The sequence below is a fragment of the Schistocerca piceifrons genome, chromosome 3, assembly GCF_021461385.2.
Source record: "Schistocerca piceifrons isolate TAMUIC-IGC-003096 chromosome 3, iqSchPice1.1, whole genome shotgun sequence".
Taxonomy (NCBI): domain Eukaryota; kingdom Metazoa; phylum Arthropoda; class Insecta; order Orthoptera; family Acrididae; genus Schistocerca; species Schistocerca piceifrons.
Genome location: NC_060140.1, coordinates 643894493 through 643913841, shown reverse-complemented (window position 1 = coordinate 643913841; position 19349 = coordinate 643894493). Strand labels below are relative to the sequence as shown.

At 41.7% G+C, this 19349-nt stretch overlaps 1 protein-coding gene across 1 annotated transcript in view; it reads right to left on the bottom strand.

The window, feature by feature from the left end:
- The window catches only part of LOC124788919 (beta-alanine transporter-like), a 462896-nt gene extending 443829 nt beyond the window's left edge, over nucleotides 1-19067 (bottom strand). Inside the window, exon 1 of the mRNA XM_047256201.1 lies at nucleotides 18798-19067. Within this exon, the coding sequence (XP_047112157.1) occupies nucleotides 18798-19067 (270 nt within the window). The remainder of the gene's footprint in view (nucleotides 1-18797) is intronic.
- Nucleotides 19068-19349: the final 282 nt, after the last annotated feature.

Genomic DNA, 19349 nt, shown 5'->3' with positions numbered 1-19349 from the left:
GTGCGGCTGTAGTAGCAGACTGCTCTGTGCGAGGCACACGAGTGCAGGGAGAAATGAACGACGGTCCCCAGAGAGGACTGTGGCAGTGCAAAGCAATAATGTGTGGCGCCACAGCCATTGATGGCCAGTGACAGCGTCGTTCAAGCCGTGACAGTTGGCCAGCTAAATGATCCAGGCTCAAACCACAGTCCACCAGAGTAGCCTACCAGCAAACTGGCCAGTGGGAGACCCGCCGGCCAAAAGGCGCCAAGTCAACAGCATTAGGACTTAGTGCAGTCCCACAGTTAGCAAAGTCCAGCCATTCAGTTTGTTGACTCATCTGCAGTTGTAGATCATCCCAAGCTGGTATCGAGCTAGCAACTGGACGTGACTGCTGGCGCCTGTATAATTTTGATGTGTACATACCAGCCTGGTGTGCTACTGTTTTCGAAATGGTCCGAAATCCAGCTCTCTAGGAGGCTCTGACGTGTCAGTTTATCAACCATGACATTATTGCACCAGCTTTACCGTCCTGTCAGAAACATTATAGAACTGTAGATGCTGTCATAGTATCGCAATTTCTCAATTCAGAAGTCCCAAGTGGAGACATTTGAAATGTCAGGTAACTGATACATCTTCTTGTGCAGATCTGGTGCTGCTGAGATTTCTTGCGCCATTCCCATGTCACGTCTTTTACCTAATACAGTCACAGGAACGTCCTTCTTCGCAATACTGGGTTTGGCTCAACAACAAGTGTCCTTCGACGAGAGGGAGTGTGTCTGATTTGAAATCAGAGATTTAACTGATCATCAGGTAAGTGTATACATGTCAAAGTGCGTCCAGCTACAGATGTTTGTTACGAATAACTTACCAAATCAAGGAATGATGCATTTACTGTTTCATATTGGCATTTGACTTTTTTCTCTCCAGTCATACAGGGCTTCGTGCTGACTACGTTTTCCACTGGTTATGTGACTCAGTTGCAAGTTTTGTGTCTTGTATTTGTAAGTGCACCAAGCTTAGAACATACTTCTGTGCTACATATTAAGTATGTAACATTAGATATAACAAGACAGATATCAGATACAATTTCCTGTCAACTGCATGTATGTTTTTCATTTACATTAAATGCAATGTCTGTACATCTCCATCTAAATGTTGTTATACGGCTGTACTATGTTTATTCAGGTGAGCAATAATGTTATGTATTACGTAGGCACTGCTACGGTCGCAGGTTCGAATCCTGCCTCGGGCATGGATGTGTGTGATGTCCTTAGGTTAGTTAGGATTAAGTAGTTCTAAGTTGTAGGGGACTGATGACCACAGATGTTAAGTCCCATAGTGCTCAGAGCCATTTGGACCATTTTTATTACGTAGGCTGGGAAATATGTGTACAAATTTTGTTGTATGAATTAAATTCAAATACTTTTCTTTCATGTTATCTAAATCTATATCCTGTTCTATATTATTCTTATATCTCATGTGTTTCCGCTTTTGGTGTTGGTATGTTGCCATATTTCTTTTTTATTATACCCTGTACTAATGACTTCTGATGATATAGTGAAGTCTTTTCTCTTCTTATATTTGGAGTATGTGTTTCATGGAATGTGCTGAAATGTTTTTTAACACTGAAAGCATCTAGACGCGTTAGTTACATCTTTGCTTTAATTAGCTCTTCCTAACAGACCTCTATGGTCTTCCATGTCTTTTTGTCCCAACTGGCTAATCTTATCAGGATAGGCAATCTTTCTCCACTCATTCTACCGAGATGTTCATTTTCGTTTGTTTTATTTTCTTATATTTTGTAGAGATGTTAAATATTTTCAGTTCTTCCTCAAGTTACGAATTTCGAAACCGGTCGGCTCTTGAGCTCCCTGTACTGCTCTTAGAACCCTCATCTCCGTTACTTGTATGTGACTTTCTTTGAAGATTACTTATAATCCCAGATTCACTTCCGTAAACAAGCATCGGAAATCCATTGCCTTACAAAATTTCGATCTTGTTCCCTAGATTTTATTCTTTAGACTTTTGTTTATTGTTCCATACAAATTCACAAACTTTTCTAATTTCCTCTAAATGACTTCGTCATACTCGCATGTGATTCTCAACCCAAATGATTAAAGCTTTTAAATTGTTCTATTATTTTGTTATTGATCTCAGTTTCTGCCCATACATGATATTTCTCATTGAAAGCCACTGATTTTATCTTATTTCCTGAAATCGTCAAAATGTACTCTTCACAAACATCAATTAATAAAGGTATTGTCTTCTGTTGAACATCTTCACTATTTGCCAGTAGTGTGGTGTCGTCAACGTATAAAAGACAATTCAAGCGGAATTAAATGTTAATCTTAATTCCCCCGTTAAAAATCTCCTACCATTTCCGAATTACGTCATCTAATAAACGGTAAAGAGTTTGGGTGAAATGCTGCACGATTGTCTTACTTCTGTTTGTCGCTAGAGTGCCATTTACATCTAAAATTACAGTTGTCTCTTTGTACAGATTTTTTAAAACGTTTATTATGCGTTGTGGATATGTTCCTTTCCTCATAATTCTCCGCAGTTTCTGTCAACATTATTGAATGCGTTATTAAACTCAATGAATGCTAAATGGGTTTCCTCATTATACTCTCTTTTTTTTCTATTATTTGTTTTATTACAAATAATGGATCTATTGTCGATCTGCCCCTCCGAAATCCCATTTGATCTCCGCTTAATAAACTCTCAGCTATAACCTTTAATCTCTTTTTCATTATTCTTGCATAAGGGGTCAAGTAAGGTGACTCCTCTACAGATCTCGCAGCTACAGAGGTCTCCTTTCTTAAATAGTGATATCATCTTTGCTTGTGACCATCCTATTGGATTAGCTCCCTTCGCAAGCATATATTAAATAAATGTGGTAATTTCTTTCCATATTTAGAAGTTCACTCCTTTATACCATACACACCAGTAGCTTTTTCTTTTGTGAAGATGAGACTTATCTTAATTCGTCCACAAATAAATGCTCTTCACATCATATTTAAAGTTCATCCTCTATATTCTACGTGAAGCAATTTTCTTCATACTACGAGCTATTGTAGCGTTCTATCCAGTTTTCTTGTTGGATGTTACTTATTTGAACAACTTCTTTTTCCGATTCTATTTAGCATTTTCATTGTTTTATAAGCTATCATTTGTCTCCCGTGAATACGTTTTGTATTAAAGCTTATAAACCTGTCCAAAGATTCTTGACGAGCTCTTTTCACTGCTCGATTTGCTGTATTTCTCTCTAATTTGTAAATCTGTAGAGGCTCCTCTGTTGGTTCATTGACATACTTAATATCAGTGTCTTACATTATCTTTATAACGTCATCAATTTCTGGTGTCCAAATTTTTAACCATTTCTTCCTTCTTATCATTTTCTATTTTCCTAAGTCTTTTTCAGCAGTTTTGTTAATAGCAATTTCTATATTTTTCCATTCCTTCCCTATTTCTTCCGCTCTCTTCTCCAGTTCTTGATGAAGTCTCGGTGGTACAAACCACGTATGCTTTGTTCATTTAGTAGTTATATTTTGTACATTTTTTCCTCCGCCTTTTCTTCTGTCAACTTTTTGTTCTTTCTCCAATTAGTGGACATATCTATTTCAGATATCACCAAGAAATACTCACTGTCAACTCTTCTATCTCTTACATTCTCTCCGGCCATCCTGATTTAGGTTTTCCGTGATTTCCCTAAATCACTCCAGGCAAATTCCGGGATGGTTCCTCTGAAAGGGCGCGGCCGACTTTCTTCCACATCCTTCCCTAAACCGATGAGACCGATGACCACGCTGTCTGGTCTCCTTCCCCCAACAACCAACCATCTTACATTCTCTCCTACCTTTTCATTAATCATAATGTAAATTCCTCGAACAGGCCATGTGTAGTTATGGATATCTTTTTTGCAGAAGTAGGTATTGGTTACCTTTAGTTTGTTAAAAGAAACAATCTTCCATTCCTATATATGACATGTTCTCCCATCGGTCCCACAATCTTTGGGACAGGTTTATTCCCCACCGTTGCGTGTAAATCCCCTGACAATATGATTTGATGCTTATTGTTATATTTGTCCAAAAGCTGTTGCGATTTGTCGTAGAAATCTACAGCCTCCTCTTTTTCCATTACACCCTGAGCGTAAACTGCAATGATAGTCAACTTCTTTCTCTCTTCTTTTACAATTAAAACTATAAATCTTCCATTTATATGAGTGTACTCTTTTTTCCTGTCTTTTATGTATGCAAATGGCAACCTCTTTGCTCGCTCTCTCCTACTTTCTTGTTTCTGTATATAACATCAAATATTCTCCGACATACCTTAGTTACGATCTTTGTTTTCTAAATGTCTGTTGTTCTATGTTGCTACCTTAATACTGTTAGCAAGCGATTTATTGTTAACCTATCTCTTTGCCGGATCCCATCATCGGTAGTAGTGCAGCAAAGAGAGCATGGGAACAATTTGTTAGTGAATGTTGACTACCTGAGGGCAAGCAAACATTTAGGGGCAAACCTATTGTTCACTTTCGATTGACAGGTCCTTAAACTATTGTTGTGCTTAATGGATTAGGACACCTTGCGGATAATCTGTCCTGAGAAAGCCCCTACTCCTCCTACTCACTCTCCTCGTTCACCTCCAGCTTCTCCTCTCCCTAACCCTCTGGCAAATTCTCACCAGCACTTGCACACTTCTGGGCCTAAGCTATTCTAATAGCCACTTCACACTATCAGTTTAATTGAGTAACTAATTAAATCGTTTAATTAATTAACCCTCTTCCTCAGGAAATTCCCAGCCCTCCGCCTACCCTCTCCCACCAGGAAATTTGTGGGAAAAAGACTCAGTTCAATAGCTATTTGCTGGGGAATCGATTGCAGTGCATGAAATACTCTTTACACAATTTCTGGTATACAAGGCAATGTGTGAAATATTTTTTTATTTAAACAAGGATGAATGAGATAGTGCACAATGCCACCACCAGAGGATGTAACACCAACCCATGCCTCGCCCCTCCTTCCCTAACTACCCAGAAAAACTGATCAGAAAAAGACTCACTCTGTGCTGGAGAGGAAGTGTCTCATGACACGACATTCAAATCAAAGTCAATAATATATTGCTGCATATTCTTTTTTTAATCAGTTTGCAGGTCACAGGGTCCCCCACTTGGGTAGAGGTCAGGATAGCATCCCAACCCCACTTCCCATGACATAATAACAGCGATCACCGACAAATGGAATGAAGTGCTACATAGTAGCTATTATTTGGGATTTTCCGCGTGTGTCTGTCGTCAGGACGCCACCATGAGTGTCAAAACCGCCCATTGTTCTAATTACGTATCACGTTACTATTTAATAGCGATCACGAACCGGATATCGCCTTATTGATCTTAAGGTCCAAAACAAAGCCTTATGTTGTCTAGGAGTCCCAGGCTCACTTCCTGTCTCTCTCTAGAGGCCACTCCGTGAATATCTGTATGAACCAACATCTCCAAACTCTCAGAGGCTTTCATCTCTCCTCATAATACTGTGTTCCTATTTACCAGTGCTGAACACAAAGGTAGAGCTGACCCAATTTCGTATAGTAAATGAAGTGAAATAATCCATTTGCACTACCCTATCGCTGGCCAGGGTGGCCGAGCTGTTCTAGGCGCTACAGTCTGGAACCGCGCAACCACTACGGTCGCAGGTTCAAATCCTGCCTCGGACGTGGATATGTGTGATGTCCTTAGGTTAGTTAGGTTAAGTAATTCTAAGTCCTCGGGGACTGATGACATCAGAAGTTAAGCCCCATAGCGCTCAGAGCCATCTGCACCACTACCCAATCAAATTAATTGTTTCCCAACAATAATCAAATAGATCACTTAAAACACTCACCTCCACATTATAATGATACTTCTTGGAAACAAAACATATATTGAACATTTGCGTATCACATGAAAACATTATGCATATCAAGTAATGACATATCCGCAACAAGTAGATTGTAGCGCTAAATATATTGGAGGTCTTGCCCCTACGTTCAACAACACAAACGCCCTCCTCCAACACAACGTTTCCACCAAACATACTTGGTCAAAAAAAAAAACCTACTGGTAAAACAGACTATCGATAGCTGAAGAGCGCGCAGTCCGCCAACAGCAGGGCAGCTCCGTCTGCAGCGGAAGGAAGAGAGACCGGAACCCACTGCAGCTGTACGCTTAACGCCCGGCATTCACACAGCCACCATACAGAACGCTACGAGGTTGGCGCAACTGTTACTTGGCAGTCAACCTATCAATTTACATTGTGGGAATAATCGTCCAGTGCAGACATCCGTCGTGTTGAATCCCGTTACGCAAAACACACGTCCGTTTCAGTCCCTGCTCACCCAGCACACTGGTCACTTCGCCAGCCCCCGCTACCGTTGGCAAGATCAGACAGGTCGGAACATTCTTTGGTTCTAACCACACATCAGAGGCTGAGCTAACTGGCAACTTCCAGTCGCCGGATCCTCGTGACCACACCTGCCGCCAGTTGCGGTGCGCTGGGAAACAGACGTTTGTGGCTTGGAAGTATACAGCCAATTCCACCCTGACATACAGCCCCAGTTTAGAAAATCCACTTTACCCAGCCTGATACAGCGGCGTTATTGGCCATACACCTCAAATTTCTTACCCAAAATGTAGTTTTCTCTCTTTTATACGAATTATTTTCGAAGATAGAAGAAATCACGACATACACGCTTTTATACGCCGCTAAGGTATCGTTACTTGTAGTGAAAATCATGTAACTGTATGGCATAGGGTATGTTTCTCCTAAAGTACTCTCTCAACACATAAAAAGTTCTGCTCTATTCAGCCTAAAATCTGTTACGTCCTCAATCAAATGGCTCAAATGTCTCTGAGCACTATGGGACTTAACATCTGAGGTCATCAGTCCCCTAGAACTTAGAACTACATAAACCTAACTAACCTCAGGACATCACACACATCCATGCCCGAGGCAGGATTCGAACCTGCCACCGTAGTGGTAGCGCAGTCCAGACTGAAGCGCCTACCACTGCTCGGCCACTCTGGCCGGCCGTCCTCAATCTCAGGACTTTTTGGCCCATGAAGGAGTGCTAAGACCTACCTGTCACCTAATGCCTCCTCACATTCGAACTTCTTTAAAGTAAGCCAGTTCTTCGCCACAAATGAAGTCTCTTAAGGTAACACCACAGAGAAGCTGTAAATATCAGGTTTATCCCAAGTATCACTTTGTAAATTCGGTAATACATCTGTTATTATTACGATGGTTTTCTCTCCTTGTTTGGGTGGAAAACTGAAATTTCGTTCAAACATATCGTCGCAACAAAAAATCGCCTGAATAGTGTTTCCATTCCTGAATCATATCCACGGTTTCCTAGCCACTGTTTCCAGCCACCAGGAGGCATGTCATTGGTATCAAATTGATAGGCTAAAGAAATTGATTATGTGAGTCACTTTCATGGCAAGTAATTTCTTTATTTTCAGCAGTCGAAGTACATTCCCCAGGTAGCTAAACGGGAATCCCAAAAAGAAAGACGATGTCCTTTGCGAGGAACACTATTCAGAGCCGCCATTTTAAGCTAACCGCAGAACGATTCTACGGCCGGTAACATGTATTTCACATTAGGACCGCGCTATTGATAACACTGTCACAACTATTATGTTACTTTCACCTTGCGTAAAACCGGTCTTGGCTCTACAGGCACACACAAGGGTCGTTGACGACATCCAACTTAAAATCTATACATGCTTTATAAATAGAAGAGTGGTATTGCTTCCGAATAAGGTGGTCTATCACGCAAATGCCGTGACATTGCATACAGATGGTATTCACTGGGTGTGTATTAACAAGTGCGGGTGCACCTCGCCAGCCGTGTTAGCTCATAATAAAATCACCCTTATCACCGAATTCACAAAGTGATTCGGATAAGGAACGTAGTATTAAGCTGATACTAGTAACTCCCCCTTGTCGCTGCTAGATATTTGGCACGCAAAAAAACTGTATTTGTAACATATTCTGTCTCGATACCATGTCGACAGTGTAACATATGTTCTGAAATATATCCACGGTGTTATAGGCGACGGAGGATGATTGTTGATTGAGAATGATCACACACAGTAGATGGTGTGCTATGTGAGGAATCAGTTTAAAAAATGTAAAGCACGACTCAGGTCATAACATATGTACAGAGTCCTATGACCTATAATATGGTTTTTCAGATCTATAGTGTTATGCTTTCTAGTAGAAATCCCTGTCCGAGATTTGGGATCAGGTCTATCAATTCAACCACGTACTTGGTTTGGAGCCTATGCAGATGTGCGGTGTGGGATCCGCATCAGGTGGGACTGACGGATGACATCGAAGAAGTAGAATGAAGGGAAGCTCGTATTGTATTATCCGCGAAAATGGGGGAGATAGTGTCACAGACTTGATACCTGAATTGGAGTGGCAATCATAAAAACAAAGGCGTTCTTTGTTGCGACGGCATCTTCTCATGAAATTTCAATCACCAGTTTTCTCCTCCGATTGCGAAAACATTCTGTTGGCACCCACCTACATAGGGAGAAATGATCATCACGATAAAATAAGAGAAATCAGGGCCCGCACCGAAAATTTAAGTGCTCGTTTTTCCCGCGTGCCGTTCGAGAGTGGAACGATAGAGAGACAGCATGAAGGTGGTTCATTGAACCCTCTTCCAGGCACTTTATTGTGAATAGCAGAGTAATCACGTAGATGTAGATGTCTTTTAATGATTACAGTCAGTGGTGGATCATATTTGTGGCACTCCCATATTTCGAAATGACTCACCTTTTTTCGAACATGTTCGTTGAGGAATCCTATGTTCTAAGGACCCCACACAGCAAAAGTCCAGCGTGGTTTCAGAAAGTCTCTCTGCCTCTTGTAACTTTTCCTCAACCAACTGATCACTCCAGTGTAAGTCGGAACTGAGCGGAAGTTAGAGAGCGCAATAGCTAAGACCTTCTTCAACGCGTGGACAAACAGGGCGAACTGAGTTAATGCGGCAAGACCATGTTTTGACCACTCAGCGGAAATGAGAACCATGAGAACCACGTACAGTGTGTAAAGGCAGCGCCAAACTAAGCTTCTACTGCATCACGTGGTACTGGAAAAGACAATATGAGCTGTTACGGTGGTGTTTCATTATTTTCGTCATGGCAGCGACGATAGCAACCGTTACGAAATTGTCTCGAGTGAGAAACAGCCGACCGTTGCAATAATATATATATATATATATATATATATATATATATATATATATATATATATATATATATATGGGCTGTTTTTCATTCAAGACACGGTGGTGTTTCTTATCAAGAAAATTAGGAAGACTCAATAAGGAACTGAATGAAGGACGAGGATTTTGCTAATGCACTGCGAAGCATCCCCAAACAACACACAGCAACAGCAGTCTGAAAGACATCTCCTCGTTTTTTTGTGCCATCCAGCAGAGAAAAGAAAAAGCATGAACTATAAAAACTGCACTAACGTTACCTCTGTAGCACTGTATACTTGGTATCGAGATAGAACCCAATACAGAAACTGTTTCTTAGCGTGGGAAATATCTAGGAGCGACAAGGGGGAGCTGCAAATATCGGCTAAATACTATGTTCCTTAGTGGAATCATTTTCTAAATTCGGTGATAAGGGTGATTTTATTACGAGACCACACTACTGGCGATATGCACCTGCATTTTCGGTCTGTTAAGGGGACATTGTATGTGCTATGCTGCCAATGTTAAATTGTCGAATTTTATGACCCATTATCTCGAAAACTTTCTGAGACGCCAACTTATAATTTTTCATAATTATTGAATGCACCGTTCTAGATACATTGAACTACAATTATTACTAAAATTGTATTGTGGGGGGCATGTTACCTTTTTTATCTAACAATTTTTTGATAGAATTTTGTAAATAAATGAACATAAAAACAAAACAACTCAGTATACTTGAATTATTCTAGTTTCATATGTTTTGAATCGTGTCACTTGGTGTGCTGTGAAAATTTCATTTCTCTACCATCAGGACAACTTTGGAAAACTGGTCATTTATTGCAAAAAATTTTGTTCAGAGATAATGAGGCTTCACAACAGCCCAGTTCTAGCATCCTCCTTTTCTTTCTTCCTTCTTCTGTCATTTGCTGAGCAGCTAACTCTGCTTGATATACACGAAGCTCATCCAGCTACCGCAGTCCTTTAGCTGTGTTCTGTCCAAATCTTACCCCTAACTTCTCCAGAACCTGAAGTCTTTCATAGCCTCCACCATTAAAAGTTATTACAGTATCAGACACTGCTAACTTTAGTGTCATAAGGCCAACAAATACATTTTTAGGCACACGGCACCAAACAACATTATTGAAGGACTCATTAACGTTCTGTGTCTTCACGTGTAAACATTACTTTAGTAGCCCAGGATTTGCCAGATAGGTATATAGGTTTGATTGCCTCCATTACTGCCAAAGGAAGAGAACGCTTATGTGTAAATTCATGCAGAGTGCCAGAAAATCAGCTTGCCTATATTTACACCAAGTGTTTGGTGGAGGTGGACACAAAGCATGACACTGCTAGCACACGTGTTTTGAAGAACTTCATAAGAAAATGCAGGTCTCACAAATCTGCTACCTGCAAATTTGAATTTATTGTGGTTACTTTTAAGCTTACACATTTTATTTACGTACAAGTAACACTAGAAGTCATCTTACTACAAAAGTAGCCAATAATCTCACTACTTTCAACGAATCCTAGTACCAGAAACAAAGGACTGATTTGTTTATTCGTAATGCCAACTTCTGAGACGTAGCAGTATGCACAAATAAAGGCACAAAACAGCCTTCAAGACTGCTCAACTGCGTTGCTGTAGAATTAGAGAGTTACACGTCAACATCCAAAATATTATTTGAAGGTCACACAATTGTCTGATTTCAATGTATTATATATCAAAATGTTTAGGAAAGTCCAAAGTACATTACGGAGCAGAAAACAGAAAATGTCAAATTTCAATGAATTTCACGTACAATGTACCCTTAATACACACCCCGCAACCACTGTCTACATTCAGTGTCACAGTATTTGTGTGGAGGAGAACTTCATTTGGAAGCAATACCATACTTCGATTTATAAAGCATGTACAGTCTTTAACATGGATATCGTCAGCATATCTTGTGTGTGTCTATAGAACCAAGACCGCCTTTTCGCAGGGTGAAAGAAACATAGTCGTTGCGAAAGTTTTTTTTAATAGCTCGGTGATTACGTGAAATGTACGTGGTCACTGGCCGCATATTTCTGCGACCAGCTTAAAATGTCGGTTGTGAATAGTCTTCCTCGAAAAGACCATCATCATCCCTCTAGTGATTCCCTAGTTAGTGTACTCCGACGAATGAGAAAAAACATAAAGTTACTCGCCATTCAAAGTGATTCTCGGGATCAATTAAGTTAATTGACCTATCAGTTTGATATGAATGACGTGCCACTTGGTAGCTGGAAGCGGTGGCCAGGATACCACGAATATAATTTAGGAGTGGGAGCGCTAATCAGGCGATTCTGCATAGCGTTGATAGGTTTTAAAGAAATGTCAATATTCCATCTTCACAGAGATATAATAAAATCAGATTATTACGGAATTTAGAAAGTAATACGTAGTATAAACCTGATAATTACAACTTTTCTGTGCTGTTACCTTAAGGGACTTCATGTGTGGCGAAGCATTTGGTTATTTTAAGGGAGTTATATGTGAGGAGGTGCCCTATGACAGAGGTGGATCTTAGCACTCCGTCATTAGCAAAAAATTAGTTTAATATTCTAGTCCTACGATGGAGGACATATGGAAATTAAGGTGATTGATACAGATTTTTCAGCTCATGAGGGAACACTGAGAGGAAATATAGCATAGGCTGTATTGTACATGATTTTCACAACAAGTAAAGACACTTTAGCAGTGTAAAAATGCATGTAGGCCCCGCATTCTTCTGTCTTCGGAAGGGACGAAATTGCATTTCGCATGAGAAATTCGAGCTGTATGGCCAACAACATCGTAGTCTCGGAATAGGCAAAGTGGATTCTTTTAAACTGACAAGTGGAGGCCACGACGTTTGGAACGCGGATTTACTGTAGACTTCGTACACTCGTGGTACTCCATGAGGACAACAAAATGTGTAAGCAGTAGCGCGTACTTCTCATACTTCCCAAGAGTTATTGAGAAAATCGCAAGATAATTTCGGTCGTCGAATATATATATATATATATATATATATATATATATATATATATATATATATATATATATATGTGTGTGTGTGTGTGTGTGTGCGTGGCCGTTTTAACCATGAAGCGGCTGCAGCCGAATATTGCCGGCACGGTAGCTCAGCGTGATCGGCCAGAGAGCGCCGGCACGGTAGCTCACCGTGTTCGGTGCTCCCTGTAATAAAAAAACTGAGTCAAGTATTCAACGATCAACTTGAATGGATGTCTTGTGACGTCCGCCCAGACCACACGCAACGAACTATATCGAACAAAATGAAAAAAAAAACTAAGAAAAATAAAAGAGAGCCGGTTGGCCTCTGTAATAAAAAACTGAGTGGAAGGATCAACCACTGAACTTGAACAGGTTGTCTTGCGACGTCCACAACGACCAAACACAACGATCAATAACGAACAAAATGAAAAAAAGCGTGTTCGGTCAGAGCGTTAGCTACCTTTTATAATAAAAAAAAAAAAAAAACTGAGCGAACGGATCATCGAACAAACTGAACGGATGTCATCGGACGTCCGTCCTGAACAAATTCGACGAACAATATATAACATTTTTTTAAGTGTTTGGCGTTCAAGCCGCTGGATCGCTGCATCGAGTTCCGTTCGTCAGTTTTTTCTATTTTCAACTCAGTCATTTTCTTTATTACTTATATTGCAATTTATATAATTGGGAAAATACGTGTAATCGGATGAAATTTTATTAAATTTACAATGTTATTTGGCAGTCTACTAATTTTTACTATCACAAATAATGTAATATTCGTAACTATCGACTAGTAAACAACCAAATGCATAAAGTGATATTGATAATGTATGCTTGTCCGTGAGTTGAGAAGTCCCTTATATCTGGAAGCAGCCTGAAACGACTTGTTACCTCCAAGTTTTGACCTGCACAGACGGCTTTCGAAAGATGTACACTTAATCGTCGCTTTCGACATTGCGAGTACAAGTTGCAGGGTGGTATTTTTCATAAAAACATGGAAAACATAAAGTTAAACGTCACCAGCTGCATTGAATAAATGCTACGTTTCCGCATACGCAAGGTCTTTTGACATTTTCCGTGGAAAAACAAACCTCGGTAACATTTTCAAAAACCTCTCTTTCAGACGGTAGTTTTGAAGCAAACCATGAACAGCGCAGTATTTCCTTAAAAATTGGCGCTGATAATTGGTTATGCAGTATCGACTGAATTTTAATAGCGTCTTCCGAGAAGCAATTTCTCGTTCTCTTTCGATTAAATAGTTTTGAAGATACGGACAAGCATATATTTTCAGTATCACTTTGTGCATTTGGTCGTTTACTAGTCTATGGTTATGAATATTATATTATTTGTGATGAAAAAAATTAGTATACTGCCAAATAACATTGTAAATTTAATAAAAGTTCTTCCGATTACACGTATTTTTCCCATTATATCAATTGTAATATAAATAGTAAAGAAAACGACTGTGTTAAAAATAAAAAAAAAACTGATGAACGGAACTAGATGCAGCGATCCAGCGCCTTGAACGCCAACCGCTTTATTAAAAAAAAAAAAATCTTGCTCTATATTGTTTGTTGAATTTGTTAAGGGCGGACGTCCGATGACATCCGTTCTGTTTGTTCGTTCATCCGTTCGCTCAGTTTTTTTTTTTTATTATAAAGGGCAGCTAACGTTCTGATCGAACACGCTGAGCTACCGTGTCGGCACCACTCCGCTGCAGCCGCTTCATGCTTAAAATAGTCACTCACAGATATATATCTGACGACCGAAATTATCTTGCGATTTTCTCAGTAACGCTTGAGAAGTACGCGCTACTGCTTACAGATTTTGTTGTCCTCATGGAGAACTACGAGTGTACGAAGTTTAGAGTAAATCCGCTTTCCAAACGTCGTGGCCTCCCCTTGTGAGTGGTCTATGTCAGGGTGGAACAGGTTGGAGCATACATGCAAGCCGCAACTATGTGTTTCGCAGCGCAATGTAGCTGGCCACAGGAGTGGTTGCGAGGTTTTGGCGACTGGAATTTGCCATTTAGCTGAGCCTGTGACAGGCAGTTAGGTACAAAGAACGGGCCAACCTGTCTGATCTTGCCCACGACTGCGGTGGCTGGCGAAGTGACCAGTGTGCTGGTGAGTGGCGACAGAAGCGGAGGTGAGTGCTGCGTGAGAAGATTCAATGAGACGGGTGTTTGCGCTGGACGATTATTTTCCCATGTAAACCGATCATTTGGCTGCTTGGTGACAGCTGCACCGAATGGTTCAAATGCCTGTGAGCACTATGGGACCTAACATTTGAGGTCATCAGTCCCCTAGAACTTGTAACTACTTAAACCCCACTAACCTAAGGACACCGCACACATCCATGCCCGAGGCAGGATACGAACCTGAGACCGTAGCAGAGGCGCGGTCCCGGACTGAAGCGCCAAGAACCGGCCGGCGCTGCATCGACCTCTGACCATTCAGTACAGCAGGCACGTGAATGCTAGGGGATGTGCGTGCAGCTGCCGGAGTAGCCAGCATTGGTGCAGGTCCCGCTCCCAGCCGTTGTGTACAGAGCTACCTTGCGGTCGGCAGACAGCGCGCGATTTGGGTTCGCGAGTATGTATGACTAGCATTTTTGTCATAAGGTATTTTTTTCACACTGTGGTGAAGGATGGTGTTTGTGTTGTCAAACGTCGGTCCATACAGGGTCTCAAATATATTGAACACAGTGATCTGTTAGAGGGTGTAATTTCATTACTTGATTTACATAATGTTTGAGTGTGAAAATATGTTTTATTATGAGTAAGAATTACTGTGAGGTGGAGGTGAGTGTTTTACTCGATCTATCTGACTCCTATGAATTGTTAAACAATTGATCTAATGGGGTAGTGCAAATGGATTATTTCTCTGTTGTTCATATCAAAATAGTGTCAGCTCTCCCTTTGTCTCCATCATTAGCCATATAAACACAGTATTCTGGGGAGAGATGAAAACTCCGTCTGCATGTTTGGCTACGTTGGTTCGAACAGACAAACAGGAAGTGGCCTGTTGAGAGAGACAGGAAGTGAGTCTGGAATTCTCATTCAGCAGAATGCGGGCACCGTGAGGCTTTGTTTGGCGGCAGTGAGATCAAAACAAGCATATTTTCGGTCTGTGGTTGGTGGTATTTGGTAACTCGATAGGTAATTAGGACATTGGGTGGTTTTAACACTCGTGGCAGAGCTCTGTGACGGTAGACACGGTCGTGGGAGACCCCAAACGGTGGCTGTTTCATCCCATTCATCGATTACAGTTATTACTTCATGGGAAGCGGGCTGCGGGGGGGGGGGGGGGGGTGGGAGGGGGTGGAGGGGTAGCTGGATGATGGGCAGACATAACTCCTACCCAAGTGGGACCTCATATCCAATAAGTTATTTAAGTATACAATATTTCACACATTACCTTGTCTACTAGAAATAGTGTAAATAATATTCCATACACAGCAATCTATTCCCAACCAACTAAGCAGTAAACTGAGTCTTTTTACCGCATATTCCCTGGTGGGAATCGTACAATATCCGTTGGATGAGTATGTGCCAAGCAAGATCGTAAGAGATGGAAAAGAGCCACCGTGGTCCTACAACAGAGTTAGAAAACTGCTGCGGAAGCAAAGGGAACTTCACAGCAAATATAAACATTGCTAAAGCCTTGCAGACAAACAAATATTACGCGAAGCGAAGTGTAGTGTGAGGAGGGCTATGCGAGAGGCGTTCAATGAATTCGAAAGTAAAGTTCTATGTACTGACTTGGCAGAAAATCCTAAGAAATTTTGGTCTTATGTCAAAGCGGTAGGTGGATCAAAACAAAATGTCCAGACACTCTGTGACGAAAATGGTACTCAAACAGAGGATGACAGACTAAAGGCCGAAATACTAAATGTCTTTTTCCAAAGCTGTTTCACAGAGGAAGACTCCACTGTAGTTCCTTCTCTAGATTGTCGCACAGATGACAAAATGATAGACATCGAAATAGACGACAGAGGGATAGAGAAACAATTAAAATCGCTCAAAAGAGGAACGGCCGCTGGACCTGATGGGATACCAGTTCGATTTTACACAGAGTACGCGAAGGAACTTGCCCCCCTTCTTGCAGCGGTGTACCGTAGGTCTCTAGAAGAGCGTAGGGTTAGAAAGGATTGGAAAAGGGCATAGGTCATCCCCGTTCTCAAGAAGGGACGTCGAACAGATGTGCAGAACTATAGACCTATATCTCTAACGTCGATAAGTTGTAGAATTTTGGAACACGTATTATGTCGAGTATAATGACTTTTCTGGAGACTAGAAATCTACTCTGTAGGGATCAGCATGGGCTTCGAAAAAGACGGTCGTGTGAAACCCAGCTCGCGCTATTCGTCCACGAGACTCAGAGGGCCATAGAGACGGGTTCACAGGTAGATGCCATGTTTCTTGACTTCCGCAAGGCGTTAGATACAGTTCCCCACAGTCCTTTAATGAACAAAGTAAGAGCATATGGACTATCAGACCAATTGTGTGATTGGATTGAAGAGTTCCTAGGTAACAGAACGCAGCATGTCATTCTCAATGGAGAGAAGTCTTCCGAAGTAAGAGTGATTTCAGGTGTGCCGCAGGGGAGTGTCATAGGACCGTTGCTATTCACAATATACATGAATGACCTTGTGGATGACATCGGAAATTCACTGAGGCCTTTTGCAGATGATGCTGTGGTGTATCGAGAGGTTGTAACAATGGAAAATTGTACTGAAATGCAGGAGGATCTCTAACGAATTGACACATGGTGCAGGGAATGGCAATTGAATCTCAATGTAGACCAGTGTATTGAGCTGCGAATACATAGAAATATAGATGCCTTATTATTTAGCTACAAAATAGCAGGTCAGCAACTGGAAGCAGTTAATTCCATAAATTATCTGGGAGTACGCATTAGGAGTGATTTAAAATGGAATGATCATATAAAGTTGACCGTCGGTAAAGCAGATGCCAGACTGAGATTCACTGGAAGATTCCTAAGGAAATGCAATCCGAAAACAAAGGAAGTAGGTTACAGTACGCTTGTTCGCCCACTGCTCTAATACTGCTCAGCAGTGTGGGATCCGTACCAGATAGGGTTGATAGAAGAGATAGAGAAGATCCAACGGAGAGCAGCGCGCTTCGTTACAGGATCATTTAGTAATCGCGAAAGCGTTACGGAGATGATAGATAAACTCCAGTGGAAGATCCTGCAGGAGAGACGCTCAGTAGCTCGGTACGGGCTTTTGTTAAAGTTTCGAGAACATTCCTTCACCGAAGAGTCAAGCAGTATATTGCTTCCTCCTACGTATATCTCGCGAAGAGACCATGAGGATAAAATCAGAGAGATTAGAGCCCACACAGAAGCACACCGACAATCCTTCTTTCCACGAACAATACGAGACTGGAATAGAAGGGAGAACCGATAGAGGTACTCAGGGTACCCTCCGCCACACACCGTCAGGTGGCTTGCGGAGTATGGATGTAGATGTAGATGTAGACGAGTGAATGGTGGGAGGTCTCCCAAATTGGGAGGGGTTAATTAACAGATTTAATCAATTAATTAATGGGAAGTGGGTTTTCAAGTAACTCAGGCCTGGAAGTGTACTTGTATCAGCGAAGGAAGTTCCAGAGTGGAGGTGGAGGAGGAGGGGGAGAGGAAGGGGGAGACAAGGGATGATTTATCAGAATGATGGATTATCCCTGTGGGGGACATAACCCACTTAACAGAACAGTGGGTTAAGGACATTTTAGTCAAAACATAACAATAGGTTTACCCCTGAATGTATGTTTGCCCCTGATGTAAGCAACCTGCTCTAACAAGTAGTGTGGTTGCTCTCTTTACATCACTGCTGTCATTAGATGTGACCTTGATCTGCACCTGTTTTTGGGTATTAGTGGTAACTGAAACCATTCACCTGGTCACCTTACGAGGGCGGTGAAAATATGTTTTGATAATGGGGCTGCCACGTTGTGACCTCCCAGCTTGCCTGATTTTCTTTTAAGGGTTTACTCCCCTAGAGAGGCAGGCTTCCCTGGCGCTGAAATTTTCTCAATCACTTTACTTGTAACTGGAGGTGACACGAAAAGAGGCAGGGCAGGTATTTGGAGAAAGGGTCGTTGGGGGACACACTTAGTAGGTTTCCTCCCCTTTGTCCTGCCCAACTTGGATGACCCGTCTTACAGCTAAGCTTCAGCTGGCATAGCTCTCCAGATCCTGACTACGCAATCCTCATCGCCTGTAGGAGGTTTGCGTGCTCTGGATCAGGAAGGCGGTTTGCTGACGACACGTATCTCCATACCACATCAAGTGAAACTTTCGTCAGAGGATGGCATGGCAGATTGTCTGGCCTGATTGGCAGTTTTAGGCAGAAAACGCAGAACTTTACCGCTCTTACTTTTATGGGTATCATTGATGATTTGTAGAATATCATTTGCACCAGGTTACCAAAGTGACCGATATCCAGCCTAAAGCGTTACAGCGACTAAGCAGTGGATTTGGGAGAGTTGCGAAGCGCTCATTAGGGGTAGGCGGCGCGGACTGACCTCCGTGATGACGGTGGTGGCGTACTGCGAGTAGTCGAAGTGCCAGCCGCTGTGGCAGGGCCCGGCGGCGGCGCTGGCGTCGTCCGCGGGCCGCGGCAGCAGCAGCAGCTCATCCTCAGAGGGCGCGGCGGCCAGCAGCGCCGAGAAGTTGCGCCGCAGCACGCGGCACTGCGAGAACGACGCTAGGCCGTCGCGCTCCTCCAGTGGCGCGCTGCAACACACGCCGCATCTCTGTTGGTACTCGGTCGGGCTGTGGACAACTTTGTTCATTTCGGTCAAACGTCGCAGCTTGTCTAGATTAGATTAGATTAATACTAGTTCCATGGATCATGAATACGATATTTCGTAATGATGTGGAACGAGTCGAATTTTCTAATACATGACATAATTAGGTTCATTTAACAACATATTTAAGTTAATATAACAACTTTATTTTTTTGTGTTTTTTGTTTTTCTTTATTTTTTATTTTTATTTTTTTATTTTTTAAATATTTTTTCTTTTTTTTTCTTAATTTATATCTAAAAATTCCTCTATGGAGTAGAAGGAGTTGT